The 16,738-nt window shown below is 37.2% G+C and overlaps 4 protein-coding genes across 8 annotated transcripts; 2 read left to right on the forward strand and 2 right to left on the reverse strand.

Moving 5' to 3' along the window:
• Window positions 1–1,349: 1,349 nt before the first annotated feature.
• Window positions 1,350–3,018, reverse strand: LOC111793290 (AP2/ERF and B3 domain-containing transcription factor At1g50680-like). Its single transcript, XM_023675113.1, has one exon. The coding sequence runs from the start codon at window positions 2,439–2,441 to the stop codon at window positions 1,350–1,352; it is 1,092 nt and encodes a 363-aa protein (XP_023530881.1). The 5' UTR covers window positions 2,442–3,018.
• A 1,164-nt stretch (window positions 3,019–4,182) lies between these two features.
• LOC111792958 (protein NRT1/ PTR FAMILY 7.1-like) lies at window positions 4,183–7,457 on the forward strand. The gene is made up of 5 exons (XM_023674592.1): window positions 4,183–4,353; window positions 4,560–4,794; window positions 5,356–5,573; window positions 5,663–6,222; window positions 6,430–7,457. The coding sequence occupies exons 1-5, from the start codon at window positions 4,183–4,185 to the stop codon at window positions 7,301–7,303; spliced, it is 2,058 nt and encodes a 685-aa protein (XP_023530360.1). The 3' UTR covers window positions 7,304–7,457.
• Window positions 7,458–8,816: 1,359 nt separating this feature from the next.
• On the forward strand, window positions 8,817–11,855 carry LOC111793638 (zinc finger CCCH domain-containing protein 14-like). Its single transcript, XM_023675606.1, has 3 exons — window positions 8,817–9,098; window positions 9,835–9,895; window positions 10,891–11,855. Exons 1-3 carry the CDS (start codon window positions 9,017–9,019, stop codon window positions 11,654–11,656), a joined length of 909 nt encoding a protein of 302 aa, XP_023531374.1. The 5' UTR covers window positions 8,817–9,016; the 3' UTR covers window positions 11,657–11,855.
• LOC111793637 (ribosome biogenesis regulatory protein homolog) lies at window positions 11,596–16,398 on the reverse strand. Of its 5 annotated transcripts, none has more exons than XM_023675605.1 (10): window positions 16,323–16,398; window positions 15,897–16,103; window positions 14,872–15,011; window positions 14,224–14,374; window positions 14,036–14,087; window positions 13,768–13,896; window positions 13,403–13,520; window positions 12,963–13,146; window positions 12,754–12,867; window positions 12,036–12,372 (listed from the first exon to the last, which is right to left on the reverse strand). In XM_023675605.1, the coding sequence occupies exons 3-10, from the start codon at window positions 14,964–14,966 to the stop codon at window positions 12,220–12,222; spliced, it is 996 nt and encodes a 331-aa protein (XP_023531373.1). In that variant the 5' UTR covers window positions 14,967–15,011; window positions 15,897–16,103; window positions 16,323–16,398; the 3' UTR covers window positions 12,036–12,219. The 5 variants fall into 5 exon arrangements, with proteins under 5 accessions (XP_023531371.1, XP_023531373.1, XP_023531372.1 ...); XM_023675604.1 differs by having other exon boundaries at window positions 15,897–16,134; window positions 16,323–16,363; XM_023675603.1 differs by lacking the exons at window positions 15,897–16,103; window positions 16,323–16,398 and adding an exon at window positions 11,596–11,791 and having other exon boundaries at window positions 12,184–12,372; window positions 14,872–15,077.
• Between the last annotated feature and the right edge of the window lie 340 nt (window positions 16,399–16,738).

A 16,738-nucleotide genomic window follows, 5' to 3' on the forward strand; every position in this document is an offset into this window, starting at 1 on the left:
GGTTTTGAAGAGTGGTGAAGAAGTGTCCATGGAAAAGATGAAGAAAAAGGTTGTTAAAGAAGACGGCGGATAATGAATTTGTGATTAATTGAACAGTTGGGAAGCCATTGTTGGTAGGTCGGCTGCTTTCAGAAAGTTGTTCTTTGGCCATTGGAGAAGGAGAAGAAGAAGAAGAAGAAGAAGAAGAAGAAGAAGAAGAAGAAGAAGAAGAAGTCAATAGAGAGCCTAAAACTGTCGGGAATTTTGTTTTTGAATATGATGTTATTCCAATATTGTGGGAATCTTCCAAACATTTTGGAATCTTAAATGTTGTCTTATTCAATCTGTTATGATGTTATTCAAAGATAATTTTCATTTTCTAATTAATTGCCTACCCAAAAAAACATATCTTATTATCGTGGTATGAAATTCTCACATCGGCCAATTTAGGGAATGATCATAAGTTTATAATCAAGAATATCTCTCCATTAGTATGAGACTTCTTGAGGAGCCCAGAGCAAAGTCATGCTCTCCCCATTGGTACGGAACATTTTGGGGAAGCCCAAAGCAAAAAGCAAAGCCATGAGAGTAAAGTCATGCTCTCCCCATTGGTACAGGACATTTTAGAGAAGCCCAAAGCAAAGCCATGAGAGTTTATGAGAGTTTATGCTCAAAGTGGACAGTCATACCATTGTGGAGAGAGTGGAAAGTAGACAATATCATACCATCGTAGAGAGTCGTGTTCATCTAACCGTATGTTTAATTATTTTGATTTAATTTATGATAAAATCAATTAAAAATTAATAAATTAAAGTATATATCCAAAATTGACACAAATAAAAATTATAATTTATGATACTATCCCGTTTGAACTTTACATAGTTTTTTATATTATTTCGATTCAAAATGTTTCATATCGATGAAATTACACGAGAAATTTACACACTTTTAATTGATGTGAGATTGTGTTTGAATTTATAACAATTTTGTTCTTCATTAAAGGATTCTCGAGACTTTCATCCAAGTCAACTTCTTCCTCCCGAGCACATTATGTGTATCAATAAAAACTCAACCACAAATCACATCGTGGAATAACGAGGATCGATCACGCTTATTTGATCGAACAACATCTCTCTCGAGCGCACCAATTCCTTTGTGTAAGACCTAAATCAGTGTCGAGCTAACAAAATTTAAGGCATGACACAGACTGCAATTGTTAAGAAAATATATATACTTTTATGAATCTCATCCACAAACACGTCCTCTGTATCGATTCCATTTTCGACCCTTTTGAAATTAGATACCCAAAAAGAAAATTGAACCGAGATTGATTCAAATCTTTAAAACCCTAATTTGAACCCTAATTTCATTTAATCAATGTGCACTCCAAATAACCTAATTCGCTTTTGCCCAACATTTTGGCTAATAGGGTTTAATTTTTCACGCTTTAAAATCTCCTCCTCTTCCTCCTTCTTCTTCTTCTTCTTCTTCCCCTCACAGTCCTCCCGATCAAGCCCTAATTCTCTCTGCAATTGTTCGTTCTTGATACTCTCTCTCTCCGCCGCTAAGCAACTACTCTCGCTCCGATCATCTTCCGGTTTCTTGTAGATTACGTCAATGAAAATCAATGTTCCGCCATTTTTGTCTCTTCCGCAGCTTTCGTATGTGTAAAACGTGATGATGTCGTTCGCCTTCAGCTTTTTCTCTTTCACGAATCGATTCCAGCCTCTGGTGAAGACGAAGCTCTGGCTGCTCCTCCAGTAACAGTATCGGAACTTCCATGTCTTCATTGATGTATCGTAGAAGACGATTTCGATATCGTCGTTATTCTCCTCTGCGCTCTCGCTGATGTACGGAAAGTGTTTCACTGCGTATTTTTTAGGGATTACGAGTCGATTGAGCTTTCCGACGTCGCTTGGTGTTAATTCCTTCTGGAATAGATGGCTGCAAGAGAAATGGCCATCGCGGTCGCCATTTTCAATAGTTTGGAGGTTCTGTATATTCGAGTCGCAAATTTGAGACTTCGTTCGTAAGTAGGCGGAAAATTTTGAGGAATACGATCCGTCTTTGATCATGCTGAGAACGGCGTCTATGGAGAATTTGCTTTGAAAATTCGGCTCCTCGATTGATAGGCGAGTCCATGGGAAATTCCGGTGAGAGTCTCTGGTGCGAAGCTTGATAGCGGCACTGTCATAAGCCATGGCAGCGTCTTTCTCCGATTTGAAGGTACCGAGCCAGATCCTCTGGTGGTTCGCATAGATCTGCGCTCCCCAACGGCCATTCTGTTGCGGCACTACACCTTTAAATTTCTCGACGGTGGCTACATCATTAAGATCATGGTCTAATCTCATCCGCTTGGCATCAGGTATGGCATAATCTGAGAAATTAGAATCAGAAACTTCATCTATGAGGAGAGGGGACTTAGTGAAGGAAATGAAGGTGGAGGATGCTTCGTCTTCCATGGTGGATGAGATTGGGAAATGGTGGGGAGGGAAAGTGGGATTAAAGAAGAGGAAGAAGAAGCCATGGTTGAAGTTAAGTTACAGTTGCAGGGGAGAGGTAAAACAAGTTGTCAATGGTGCTATAATTTTTTTTGTTCTTTGTTTCAGTTGAAAAAAGGTTCAAATTGATGGGTGTTTTGGGATTTTGGAAGGTGGAAAGTTTTCAGAAACTAAACAAGATTTGGTTACTTTTGAAACAAATTAAACTACATTTGAAACAACACTAGCAAATGGAGTTGAGATTAATAACACTTTTCTTTTTTCATCTCAGGTTTCTTCTCAAAATTTCTCTTTATTTAGCATGTAAATTGTGTTGGTTGATGTTCATCTGCCTATAACTATAAGAAATTATCCAATCATATATATATTTCTTGTTTGCAAACTCTCTCTGTTTTTTTTTTTTTTTTGGTTAAATCATAATATTGGGGTAGTTCAAGTACAAGGGATTCTTGTTCAATTTTAGAGAAGATGATTATATTTGACTTTCTATTTGGCGAGCAATCATTGAATTATTACAAATATTATGGGATATGAGATTTTTGTTCAATTTTAGAGGATAAATTATATTTGTCTTTCTCCATAGATTATTGTTAATATGGGATAAGGGATTCTCGTTCAAGTTTGAAGAATATAAATTATATTTGTCTTCTCTAACTGTTACAAAATACTCGGGAGGAGTCTAATATCATACCATTATGGAGAGGCGCATTCATCTAACATGATACAGAGTTGTGCCCTATAACTCAGAATCTTTAAATGTCGAACAAAAGTATTGTGAGCTTCGTAGGCATAGTAAAAAGTGACTTAAGTATCGAACATAGGGTGTACTTTGTTCAAAGACTCCAAAAGAAAATGAGTCGAGTCTCAATTAAGGGGAGACGTACTTGGTGTTGGATGAAAGTCTCACTTTGGGTAATTTAGGAAATAATCATGGAATGAGACCTTTTGGGGAAGCTTAAAGCAAAACCACGAGAGCTTATGCTCAAAGTGGACAATATCATATCATTGTGGAGAGTCATGTTCATCTAACATAGTTATCTATCTTCTTTTTGCACTAGACCGATCATTACATTATGATAGTTATCTATCTTCTTTTTGCACTAGATCGATCATTACATTATGAAATTCTGTTCTAATTTTTAATTCTATCGAAACTTTTGAAAGTTTAAAAATATTTATCAAGGTATTTTTATTAATTTATCGAATTTAGCGAAAAAATACTAATGGATTTCACCATCAATGTTTAAACTTATTTATAAAAAAAAAAAAAAAATGATAGTTTATTGCAAATTATGAGACAAAGTAAAAGCAAAACTTTAAAATATATATTTATAAATTATTAGTATTATTATTACCACATAAAATTTATGGTCTATTTTTGCTGTAATTAAAAAAAATAAATAAATAAAAAAACTAAAACCAAGTCAAATGAATGTGCAAAAAATGAGGAAATTTGTAAGCAATGAATTTCCTATTAATTTGGATCTCATCCACACCCATATTTCAACCTATAAATATGTCTAATTCACTCTCTTTCTCTCTCAACACAATCTCTCTCTNTTTTTTTTTTTTTTTTTTTTTTTTTTTTTTTTTTTTCTTGCAAAAAAAAGAAAAATCAGCCATTAGAGCTCAAAACCATTGGAGACCTAAGCTTTCGTTCTTGATATTAGTTTGATTCAACACAACCATTCCTTTACCATAAATGACAAAAGGTTTTAGTTTTGGGGCCGACTACGATCATCCGCGCCTGATTTCTCAATCTCGGTCACCTCTTTTTCGTGTCCGATCATCTTCTCCGTCCCCTGAGTCGTTGTCGTCTCTCATTACCATTCCCGAACAAGTCACTCTTGCCCTTATCAAGTTTCGCAAAAAGGTCTCGACCTTCTGTCGTTTGAAAACAAGTTATCAATGAGATCATCAAACTCAACGCCTTTTATTTTGTTTTGCAGAGTTTAAAATGGGTTCTCGGGAGGAAATCACCGTGAAGGTTAAAATTTTAGAAAACAATTACGAGACGTATTATAATTTATTATTATTATTATTATTTTGAATAATTTGATTTATTAATGGAATTTGTAGATTGCTGAAGAAGCAGCAGAAGGCGTCAATGACCAAAATGACCAAAATGACCAAAATGACAATAGTCACCAAAATGACCAAAATGACCCAATTGAAGCAGAAGGTGTCAATGAAAACAGTGACCAAAATGACCAAAATGACCCTAATGAAGAGCCAATAGCTGTTTGTGTGTATAGGGAGAGACCCACTGTTCCAAAGAACACCGGAGGATGGAAACTTGCAACTCTATTATTAGGTCATCATTTTTAATTTTCTATTTTCTAAAAATTTAATTATTTATTCCATCCCGGTCCAATATGGATTAAAAAGATGGTTATTTTGTAAGATCGTTGAAAACCCGAGTTGAGATCTTACTGTTTGAGTTGAGATCTTACTGTTTTGTAAGATCATCGTTGAAAACCCGAGTTGAGATCTTACTATTTGAGTTGAGATCTTACTATTTTGTAAGATCATCGTTGAAAACCCGAGTTGAGATCTTACTGTTTGGGTTGAGATCTTACTATTTTGTAAGATTGTTGAAACCCCGAGTTGAGATCTTACTCTTTTGGGTATAAGATCGTTGAAACCCCGAGTTGAGATCTTACTCTTTTGGGTATAAGATCGTTGAAACCCCAAGTTGAGATCTTACTCTTTTGGGTATAAGATCGTTGAGTTGAGATCTTACTGTTTTGGGTATAAAATCGTTGAAAACCCGAGTTATATTTATAGGTTCAATTATCATCAAACGAGATCTTAGCTCATATGGTACGGACATAAATAAATGCATTGAAGATTCATTTGGTATATATTGAAACAGTGAACCAAGCGTTAGCCACCCTAGCCTTCTTCGGAGTTTCAGTGAACTTAGTGTTGTTCTTAACGAGAGTTCTTGACCAAGAGAGCGCCACCGCAGCCAACGGCGTTAGCAAATGGACTGGCACTGTCTACCTCTGCTCCCTCATTGGGGCATTTCTTAGCGACTCCTATTGGGGCCGATATGTCACTTGTGCCATCTTTCAACTCATTTTCGTACTGGTAAGTTAATTACGTTGTTATTTTCATTTAGTATCGAAGCATCGTGAAAGTCGTGAAAGTGACGATTTAGTTACGTGTTGAAAATATAGGGTTTGGGGCTACTATCCCTAACCACGAACCTATTCCTCCTAAACCCGCCCGGGTGTGGCAACGACGTACTAGACTGTGTGCCATCATCCATCAAAGGTGTGACAATCTTCTACCTCTCCATCTACCTCATCGCCTTAGGCTATGGCGGCCACCAGCCGACGCTCGCCACCTTCGGCGCCGACCAGTTCGACGAATCCAACAAGAAAGAGGCCAATGCGAAGCCGACGTTCTTCTCCTATTTCTACTTCGCTCTCAATTTCGGCTCCCTGTTCTCCAATACCATTCTCGTCTACTTTGAGGACTCCGGCCACTGGACGCTAGGGTTTTTGGTGTCCCTTGGCTCGGCGGTGCTGGCGCTGATTTTGTACTTGCTTGGAACGAAACGGTATCGGTATGTGAAGGCGTGTGGGAATCCTCTGTCCCGCGTCGCGCAGGTGTTTATGGCGGCGGCTAAGAAGTGGAAAGTGCCGCCGGCGAGTGGAGATGGGCTGTTTGAGGTCGATGGCCCTGTTTCTGCCATTAAAGGTAGCCGGAAGATTCTTCATAGCAATGGCTGCAGGTACGATTTTCAAATCCTCAATTTGTGCCCTAAATCCTCAATTTGTGTCTTGAACTCTTGATCTTGCTGAACAATGGATTTCATGTAAGCTAAATCCTCAATTTGTGTCTTGATCTTGCTGAAAAATGGATTTCATGTGACCTAAATCCTCAATTTGTGCCTGGATCTTGCTGAAAATGGATTTCATGTAACCTAAATCACCTACAGGTTTTTGGACAAGGCGGCGACGGTTACAGAGGACGACACAAGGGAATTGAAGAATCCATGGAGTTTATGCACAGTAACGCAGGTCGAAGAAGCCAAATGCCTAATCAGAATGCTCCCGATTTGGTTCTGCACCATCATGTACTCCGTCGTCTTCGCTCAAATGGCCTCTCTGTTTGTCGAACAGGGCGACGTAATGAACTCCACCGTCGCCAACGGATTCCGCATTCCGGCCGCAAGCATGTCCGCGTTCGACATCTGCAGCGTCCTCATCAGCACCGGCCTATACCGCCATGTCCTAATTCCTCTCGCCGGCCGTTTCACCGGAAAACCTAAGGGACTAACAGAGCTTCAAAGAATGGGGATCGGCCTCGTAATCGCAATGTTCGCGATGATCGCCGCCGCCGTAACCGAAACCAAGAGGCTGAAGTACGTAATTCCAGGAGAGAAACAGAGTTCTCTGAGTATCTTCTGGCAGGTTCCTCAGTACGTTCTTGTAGGTTGCTCTGAGGTTTTCATGTATGTCGGTCAATTGGAGTTCTTCAACGCGCAATCGCCTGACGGAATCAAGAGTCTAGCAAGTTCATTGTGTATGGCGTCGATTTCGCTCGGAAATTACGGCAGTATCTTGCTGGTGAACGCGGTGATGGCGATTACAACGAAAGGGGAAGACCCTGGGTGGATTCCCGATGACTTAAATTCCGGCCATTTGGACAGATTTTACTTCCTAATCGCGGCTTTAACGGCGATTGACCTTCTGATGTATGTGTATAAGGCGAATTCGTACAAAGCTATTCAGATCGACGGCGCTCCGGGTAAGGAGCGCGGCGGAGGGAAGGAGCCGGAGGAAGAAGATGAGATTGTTGGTAGAGTATAATTAGTTAGTGGAAGAAGTAATTTGATTAATTAATTATTTTAATTATTTGTGATAATTTGTCGATTTAATAAAAATACTGTAAGTAACACAGCTGTAGCACAATTTATGTAAATTGTAAAAATAATATCTTACAAAATTTTGTATAGGAGACCGTTTATGTTAAATATTATTTTAAATTTTTGTTACTAAATATTATTGAATTTATTAGAATTTTTTATTTTTATGAAAATTATTTGAATTTATTATATTTTTTATTTTTATGAAATATTATTGAATTTATTAGATTTTTTTTTTTTTTTTTTTTTTTTTTTTTTAGCAAATAGAAATAGAAATATTATTATACTCTTGGATTTTTATTTTATTCGAGTTTGCAGATTAAATAAATATTTATAAAATTACAACTTTTTAAAATAAAATTAGATTTCAACTTGTAAATCTATTTTTTTAATAAATTTTATTTTTGTAATATAGTCAAAATTAGAATAATAATCACACAATTATTTTTTTTTTTTTTTTTTTGTTTTTTTAAGAGGGAGAGAGAAAATGAAAAACTAATTTAATTTGACACAAAACAAAAAAAAAAACAAAGATTTTATATGTCTTTGAATTTGAGAATGTGGGTCCCAGTTTGTTATGGATTCAATTTCAAATTTTGTAATACTCTCAACGGAAAAATAAAATATATTAATAAAACTATAATTTTTTTTTTATATAGTTTTAATATTTTTACCATTTAAATTTTTTCACGAAAAAAAATAATAATAATCGTGGAGGTTACCTGAGTGAAAGATAGTGGTCGGAAATCGCCAAATGTTCAGGAGTTTCGCTATTCAATCATTTTCCTTCTTGTTGTTGTATATCTTGTTCATACACATCTTCTCTTTGTTTCTCGAGCCTATAATGAGTTACAGATAGTGTACAGAAATGTCAAATATTTGATGATTCCATCATACGTGATTGAGTTGAAACTTCTGGATCGGTATCTCACACCTGAACTGAATTCTTTTTGGTTAAAGAATCTCTTTCTAGTTGCACTGGAGGGCTTCTGGTGGCAACATGCTATGGGTGGCGGTTCCGTTTATGGGGTCAAATCAATACGTTCGAAGAAGCAAGATTGGAATCTCAATCTCAAAAGTAGGTCAAAAAAGATGGTTCGAGTCTTGGTTAAGGATATGATTAGATTGAATATCTTTTTTTAGTTCTTAATTATTTCTACTCTGATTATATGCTATGAAAGCAGTGATAGTTGATGCTTATTTACTTACGCTTTTTTTAAGTTTTTTAAAGAACGGGACGAAAGGCTCGAGCATACATTGTTTGTGTCAACGACGACCTAAATTCTAGTTAGGTGACTTACTCGAGAGCAAGAGTAAATTGCGAATCCTAACATAACACGATCGTTATCGAGCGTTATAGTTGCTCGATTACGATTGGGAGCATGAACACAAACATCATACTCTCAATCACTTGAACTTGACTCACATCCATACATTTTTTTTTTAGTCATCTTATCAAACCCTATTTTGACCTACTTTTCAAATCCGCCCCTCTTTCGCTTCTTGCCATATCTGCTCCTGCTGCTCCTCCTCCTCCTCGTCTTCATTAGGTTCCCACATTCATTTCTCCGGCTGCTTCATTCCCTGTTCTCTCTTCTTTCTCTGAGATTTCCCCTTCTTCCTTTCGAGTAGTGGGTCCTGCTCGCTTTTATCTTCAATGGACCCTGACGGTGTTCGCAAGAGGGAGAGAGCTGAAACCGCCTTGAATGGCAATGGGGCCTTTAAGAAGTCCAAACCAGGTTCGTTTTGCTTCATAAATGCTCCTCTTGGGCTTTTTTTTGGGCGTTCTCAACGGTTTTGGTATTTTCTCGTTCAGCTGGTTCATGGGTTTGTTGGTGGCTTTTGTTTCGCTTGCTTGTAGTTGTAGCATGTGTATGCTGAAGTCCGTTCTGTTTGATTTCTGTTCGTTTTGACCACTATTGATAGTTTTGATGGATTTGTTATTTACTCTCTGGTATTGCTGTTCTTTTGTATACGCTCTAGCTAGAAGAAACTTGGAAGCTCATTCTAGAACAAATCTGAATAAATGAACACAAATTGTTGGCTTTTGTTTCCCTTTCTTGTAGTTCTTCGTTTGAATATATAGATGTAGGTATAGTGTTTTGGATTTTACTTAAGGTATTTGGTTAATGATTCTAATATCATGTTCTAAGTTCTGGTTAAAGTTTTTGATGTGATATTTAGTATTTTAAACTACTGTTATGGCTTCAACTGATATCGATTTCACATCCTTTGCTTGGATGTTAGAACATAAAAAGTACATCACTCCCTTTTGTCTTTGTTTTTGTTGATAGTTTTTCAAAATGGAATGTGGGTGTCTTTATATTCCTCCTGCTGGCCGTTTTCACCGCATTCATTAATAGTGTGTTGTCTTAGCCATAAAAGATGTTAGAACAATTTGAGATATTTTAAGCTGGGAGATCAATAATTGGGTGAAATTTTAACTAAGGAAAGTTAATTAATGTTGTGCGACAGAAATGGACTCCTTATCTACTGGTTTAGGAAGCAAATCGAGGCCTTGCACAAAGTTTTTCAGGTTCAAATCTTAACTTATCTAAAATGAATTAATATAATGCCACTCAATCTATTGCTAACATTCTTTAATTTCCAGAAAGATTTACTTAATTTTCTCAAGCAAAATTATTGTTCTTTGGACTAATGAATTGGTTAGTTAAAGTTGTTTCAGGTTATGCAATGATGTAATCATAACAACAATCACTGAACTGAAATAGTTGATTCACAACAGTTCAGTGGGAATGTCTAAATTGAAAGCACTTTTATATTGGATGCAAACTTGTTCTCTCTTAAGTGGATAATTAGTTCTTACTTGGATATTTTCAAGGAAGCAGTTTGATGCAGAATTGAATTGGCATTTAGGTCTTGATCAAAGAATAAAAAGTTATGGTAAATCATGTTCTATTTGTTCCTATGCTATCACATGAGCCGCATTTCCATTTTTAGGTGCAAATGGGATATTTGTTTATCTTCTATTGAATTTTTCCATGGACATTGTTCCGAACTGCGTATCATTTCGACTTATGCCTTTTACCGGTTGATGTTTTGCGACTATTGAAGCCCCGACCATTTTTTATGTTAATATATATGCAAGTCTGTAAATGTTATGCTAATTTTCCGTCTAACTCATATGAAATTGTTTAGTTGAACGATGGTCAAGTCTGGTTAAGATTTCGGTTTATTGTCAAGGATTTTGGACGTTACAATTTTCTGATACGGTAGTTTAACTTGTTTCTGTTGCTAAATTGAAGAGTTTGTCTGGAAACTTGAATGTCAGATATATTTGTTTGGGTTGGAGTAGAGTTATTGAAATATCATTCGTTTAGACTTATTGTGGACGCTTGGAAAATGTCGTTTCTGCTCGTTTCTACTCCTGATCTATACTTCGGTTGTTTATGCTCAAGAATCTTCATTGGTTTTTTGTTGGTTTTGTTAAATTTTGAACGAGTTTCGACTAGAATTCTCGATCGTATTGCTAGCGTGAAGTTTACTCCTCTTTTTAAATGAAAAATGCAGCACTTCTGGTTGCCCTTTTGGTGAGGGGTGTCATTTTGCACATTATGTTCCTGGTGGATTCAAAGCAATTTCTCAGATGAACAGTCCTGCTATTTCCCCTGGCATTAGAAATCCTGTCGCCCCTCCATCGTTTCCAGATGGTGTTTCTCCTCCGGCTGTCAAGACACGTTTGTGCAACAAATTCAACTCAGCCGAAGGCTGCAGATTCGGTGACAAATGCCATTTTGCTCATGGCGAGTGGGACCTTGGAAGGCCAAATCCTCCACCAGAACACGGTGGAATGGGAGGAGGACCACTAGCACAACAACCCAGAATGGGTGGTGGCTGGAATGTGCCTCCGCCACAACCCAACCATGGACCTGCTGCTAGCTTCGGTGCGTCTGCAACAGCAAAGATTAGCGTCGATGCATCGCTTGCAGGTCCCATAATTGGGAAGAATGGTGTCAACTCGAAGAATATCTGTCGAATGACAGGAGCAAGACTTTCTATAAAAGATCACGAGTCAGACTCTAGCTTGAAGAACATTGAGCTCGAGGGTACGTTTGATCAGATCAATCTTGCTAGTTCAATGGTGCGCGAGTTGATTGCAAACGTCGGCGCAGCCTCTGCCAATAATGCCATGAGGCAGCAGCAGCAGCATTCTCAGCACTCAGCAAACAACTTCAAGACCAAGCTTTGTGCTAATTTTGCAAAGGGTAATTGTACGTTTAGAGAAAGATGCCATTTTGCACATGGCGAAAGTGAATTGCGGAAACCAGGTATGTGAACGCCCACCACCTTCAGCGGCCTTGTAGCAGTGTGAGTGTCTCTTCTTCTTGAACAAAATGTTGTTTTGTTTTGCTTTTCTTTGTTAGTTTTGGTAAAACGATGTCCGATCACTTGTAAGACGAGCATTTTTCATCTACATAGATATTCAGGACGAGATTTAAGTAAAGTTTCAATTAATTTGATCGATCGATATTAAACATTCTGTCTACATTACGAATTTAAACATAATTTAACAGGGTGACAGGTTAAGACGCACAATTGTGTTTGATTTATCTATCTCGAACGAATTTCATGATCTTCGGTGTACATTCTCTGTGTTCTTTAAAATATTTGACAGCTAGATCTACTAAACATATTTAAAATTTAAGAAACCAAAGTAAAAAAGCTACTATATAATTGCTTCGAAGCCATTAAAAGGACTATCATAGGGAAAACAAACATGATTTCAAAATTTTCTTCACTACTAAATAATGATAATAATGGTACATTCAGAATGTCAGACAGAATGTAATCTAACACGCGCACCTCTACAAGAGCTCATGATCTATTGCGAAAATTCGTTCATTTTGCCTTGCCATTCTTTGGAGATCCCTTCTTCAATGGCTTCTTCTGGAGTTTCTTATTTGGTTTCAACTTGTTGCTCGACATTGATGAAGACTTCCCTCGTTGGTTTCTTTGTTTCTTTTCTTTTTTCACAGTGTACATGTTGACAGCCTGAAAATCAAGATGAGGAATCCAAAATAGGCTTAGAATTTAATGTGATAACAAAATCAATTTGCTTCTCAGAAGTAATGAGCTTCACTTGCATGATAACTCATATACACAAATATCCATCACGTCATGATCTATTTACATCACACGGTCCATTAGAAATCATGTTGAATCATATAATATTCAAGCATAACAATGGCAATCAATACGAGCATAACTCAACAAGCTAAACGAATTTACAAGAAAATAAAAAGGGCGGTGGTTTTAGGCCACGTGAGTACGAATAATCATTTTAAAACCACAAGAGTTACATGGAGCATCAAAAAATAAGATATATGCATTTGTTCATCCTTTAAAATGTAATGTGCAGTTTAGCAGTCAAACCTTATTAATATTGAGAATCTCGTGTGAATTCTTGGAAATTAATCTGTTAAGAACTTTCTCAGTTTGCTCTCTTTCTTGAGAGCCTATCCCTGTTCCCTCCACAACAGGCAGAAACTGCATCCAAACACAAAAAATGCATCACAATTTTTTACGATAAATATAAAGTAAACTAAAGCAAAAATGTACATCAACAAGCTGGTTCAGTTAACCTTGCGATATTTTCCTTGATGTTTCGCAGGTTTTTCTCCTGCTAACTTCTTGTCAAATTTTCCACCACTGGCTGTTGAAGTTGCTGCCATTCCAGCTACGTTTCCAAGTTCATCCTTGGTAATTTTCTTTGGTGCAGCTTGAGTTCCAGTTATAGGCAAAGCAGTGGCAGCTAGTTGAACGTGACTGATACAGTGAATTTTATGCTATCAAGAACAGATTGTGACGGGAAGGAAAGGAAGACATGATTGAAGATGAACACTAAGATGGGCAACTTGAGAATAACAGCATGGATGATGTCTTAAATGGAGTAGTTGACAAAAACATTTTTTGGAAAACGTTGATCTAAGTTAAAAAGTTCAATGAAACTCGTGTATAAACAACAAAGTGGGGTACAACTTATATCATATTCAACAACCAAAACTGTCTTGAGAGGTAAAACCTTGGTAGAGCGCCAACTTTTGCAGCCTTCTTCAGATTCTGTAACTGATTCCTTTCTTGTTTTTCAACTCGGCTTTTCTTATTGGCTCGCCTTGCAGCAAATGGATCCACCCCGGGCTCTGCAAGACAAATCAACCATGCTCTTAACAGCCATTTCAGCTAATTTTACGTGTCTTAAGAACAAAGAGAAACCAGTAATTAAATTGGATCATCAGTTGGCTATCTGGATGTTGCAGCTTTATGCAAATTTGCAAATCAAGTTCACAAAAAGCAAAAGCATAACTTTCTGGTCATCTTGGACTCAATTATGGGTATGTTCACAAAAAGAATAAATAGATAGTAGAACAAATCATCATAAAATACTACCATCAGTCATCTTGGCCTCAATTATGGGTATGTTCTCCTCATCATTTGCACGATCGTAACCATGGCGACGTTTCCATGAACCCGTCTGATCATCATACACTATCTTATCTTTTTTACGATTCTTTATGCCTGCAAGAGTTTGAAAAAAACAATAATTATGAATAAGTTCCACTTGGAAACAAATATATTGCTATCAGATTAACTAATTTTGTTNGGGGGATGTGCTGTATCAAATATACCCTAGCACAGGGCACACAAAGCAACTGACCTCTTTTTTTGGCAAAAAGCTCCCATTTTGTAGGAGGTTTGGGCTTTGGCAACTGGAAAAAGAAAAGAAAAGATCATCTCAGCCAAGAACTACAAAATTAACATTTGCAGCCGCTGCTCATGGATGCAGCACGATCAGTGACAGTGGTTACCAAGGGAAGAAATTTATAAAGTAGCATGAAGCCTTACAGGTTTCTCTCTCGGCAATCGTGTAGAAGGTGGAGGCAACCTCACGAGCGGACCATCTCTGTCTTCAGTTGAAGGCAGGTTGAAAAGATCATTAGCAATAAATTGAGCTAACTCTGCGCCCTTTTGCAGACATTCACTAACTAGATCCTCCCTAATAATCAAACAAAAAAATAAATTAGGCGAAGATGGTACCGGTATTCTTCAAATAATACAAGCAATTATATATTCCGAACATCAAAGAAGGAAGATAAATATTCACAGGTTAAGGATTTCTAATTTAATTGGCAATAATTTAACGCTTAAGAGTCACCAATGCAGACATAAATGTTCACGAACGTGCACCCAATGCTTATATCTACTAGAAATTCATCGTATGCGAAACAAATGCCATAAAATCTGCACCATCGAATTTCAGAAAACAGTACAACGTAATGTGAATAGCATAGGATCGCAAAGCCAAAAAATACATCCCGCCAGTGTTCTTCAACCTCAGTGTAACAAAACACGAGAAATTCGGGGCAAAATTCTCTACAAACCTCGTTTCATCTAGCTACTTAAGATACGATATTCGTAAAAATTCGCGAGAGAGTGCGTACTGCAAGAAGAATCCGTCGTCCGAGTATAATTTGGGAGAGAAAAACAACTAACCTGGAGGATGAGAGGGAAGGAAATTGATGGTGAGGATTGAACGCCATTAGATTCCCCAGGTCGATCTGAAACGGCTGTTGATTCTCCGTCTCCATGCTCCGGCCACCTTACAACCTTTTCCGATTATGAGTTCGATGATTCTGCAATGTAAGGCTTTGGTAAACCGCCGACGACTGAGGACTAATCTCTAAAACCCTAGCTACCGTTTTCTTCTCTATTTAATAATAATAATTATTATTTATACTTTATATAATTTCGTAACTTAAATTAATATATGATTTTTTTAAAAATATCTAATAAATATGACTTTATACCTTTTCTTTTACTCAATAAATATGATAATTAAAATATTTTTTCTCTCTGAAAAAAAAAAAAAAAATAATAATAATAATTATAATAAGAAATCAAATTAATCCATGAAAATATATTTGTAAGACTACATTGCGATATATTGCCTTTTGTACGGTCTCTAGAATCTCGAGTTTCGAATATCTGTTCTTTATGCTCTAAAGTTGTCTCCTATGTAAGAGGCGAGCGTGTGGTTATGTCGAGATCCCAAAAGTCTCTTCCAAAACGGTGAATATGTTGTCGTTGTTGCGCTCTAACGCGTAAATATTTGGGAAAAAACTACATTAATTGATCTACAAAAGCGTGTGCCGTCTGAATTTGCAATTCTTAATGCTACACTGAAGGGTTCGTTGGCTTTTGCATTTTTTCTAATATTACAACGCTGTCGCCTTAGGACGTGAGCTTCCAAAACGGTGAATATGTTTTCTTACTATGTCTCAAGTTGCCTAGTCGGTCTTCCTCTCTCTAAATTAAAATTCTGATCGTCCTCGTTAGCTATAACCCTTCCTCAATCAGGATGTGAGAAAGTGAAAATAGCGGTTATATTAACAGACTCGTTCGACCTGAGAACTTGATCTACCGAAACATGATTCATTTAACTTGAACACTGTGCACGCATTTGATATGTTTGAATTTCGACATTAGATCACCTGAAAAACTCGAGCAACTCAACTAACCTGGAAATTTGCTCTGTTGTTGCGAACTTTCTAGAGAGAGAAAGAACATAGAACTTGAATTTCGATCTCTGAAGCTTCTCATAGAGAGAGAGAGGCTTGTATTTCTCGTTTCTGCAACCCTAAGAGTGAGAGGGGAAATGTTTATGCTTCTTTTCTGCCATTTCCTCGAAAGAAAGAGCGTAAGTTTTGTATTCTTGCAGCAAATCTCTACAAAAGAGGAAGAAATCATTCGGATTCTCTGCAAATTTTTAGAGAGAGAGAGAGAGAGATGAAAGAGTTCAGATCCAAATCGAAATTATGTTCTAAGAGTCGAGAAGATCTGATCGTAAGCACAAGCAGAAAGTTACAACAAAAAAAAAAAACGCAGAAAGTTACAAGAAAACGCATAAAGTAGCGAAATGAGAGGCGAAGACAGATCAAACCGACTGAATCGAGAAGAAAACGGCTGCCGCTTTTGCTCTTTTCCTTCCCCGATTTCTCTGTCCTTCCGTTTCCTTTTCCGTTCGAACAGTCTTTTTTGAATTTTGAATTTCCCCTCCTCGCCCCTATCCCCGTTCTTGCAGTCATTTACGGAATTGCCCCCATAAATCAATATTCATTCAATAAAAATGTTACCTACTCGAACTCAAATAATTAAGATAGGTGGTCTCGAAGCTTCCTCTCTCCCAGCAAATAAGACGAGATCGCCACTTTTCTCAGTAATAGACTTCCTTCCGCTCTTCCTTACTTAGTCTTAGATGTCCATTCATAGATTCTCGAACTACCGAGCCAACCAAGTTCTTGTCTAGCCCAAGGATCAAGATCATTCGGGAAGAAAGTCTTCCTTAGCTAATTAAGGCTTT

Source organism: Cucurbita pepo, chromosome LG04, assembly GCF_002806865.2.
Source record: "Cucurbita pepo subsp. pepo cultivar mu-cu-16 chromosome LG04, ASM280686v2, whole genome shotgun sequence".
Lineage (NCBI taxonomy): Eukaryota > Viridiplantae > Streptophyta > Magnoliopsida > Cucurbitales > Cucurbitaceae > Cucurbita > Cucurbita pepo.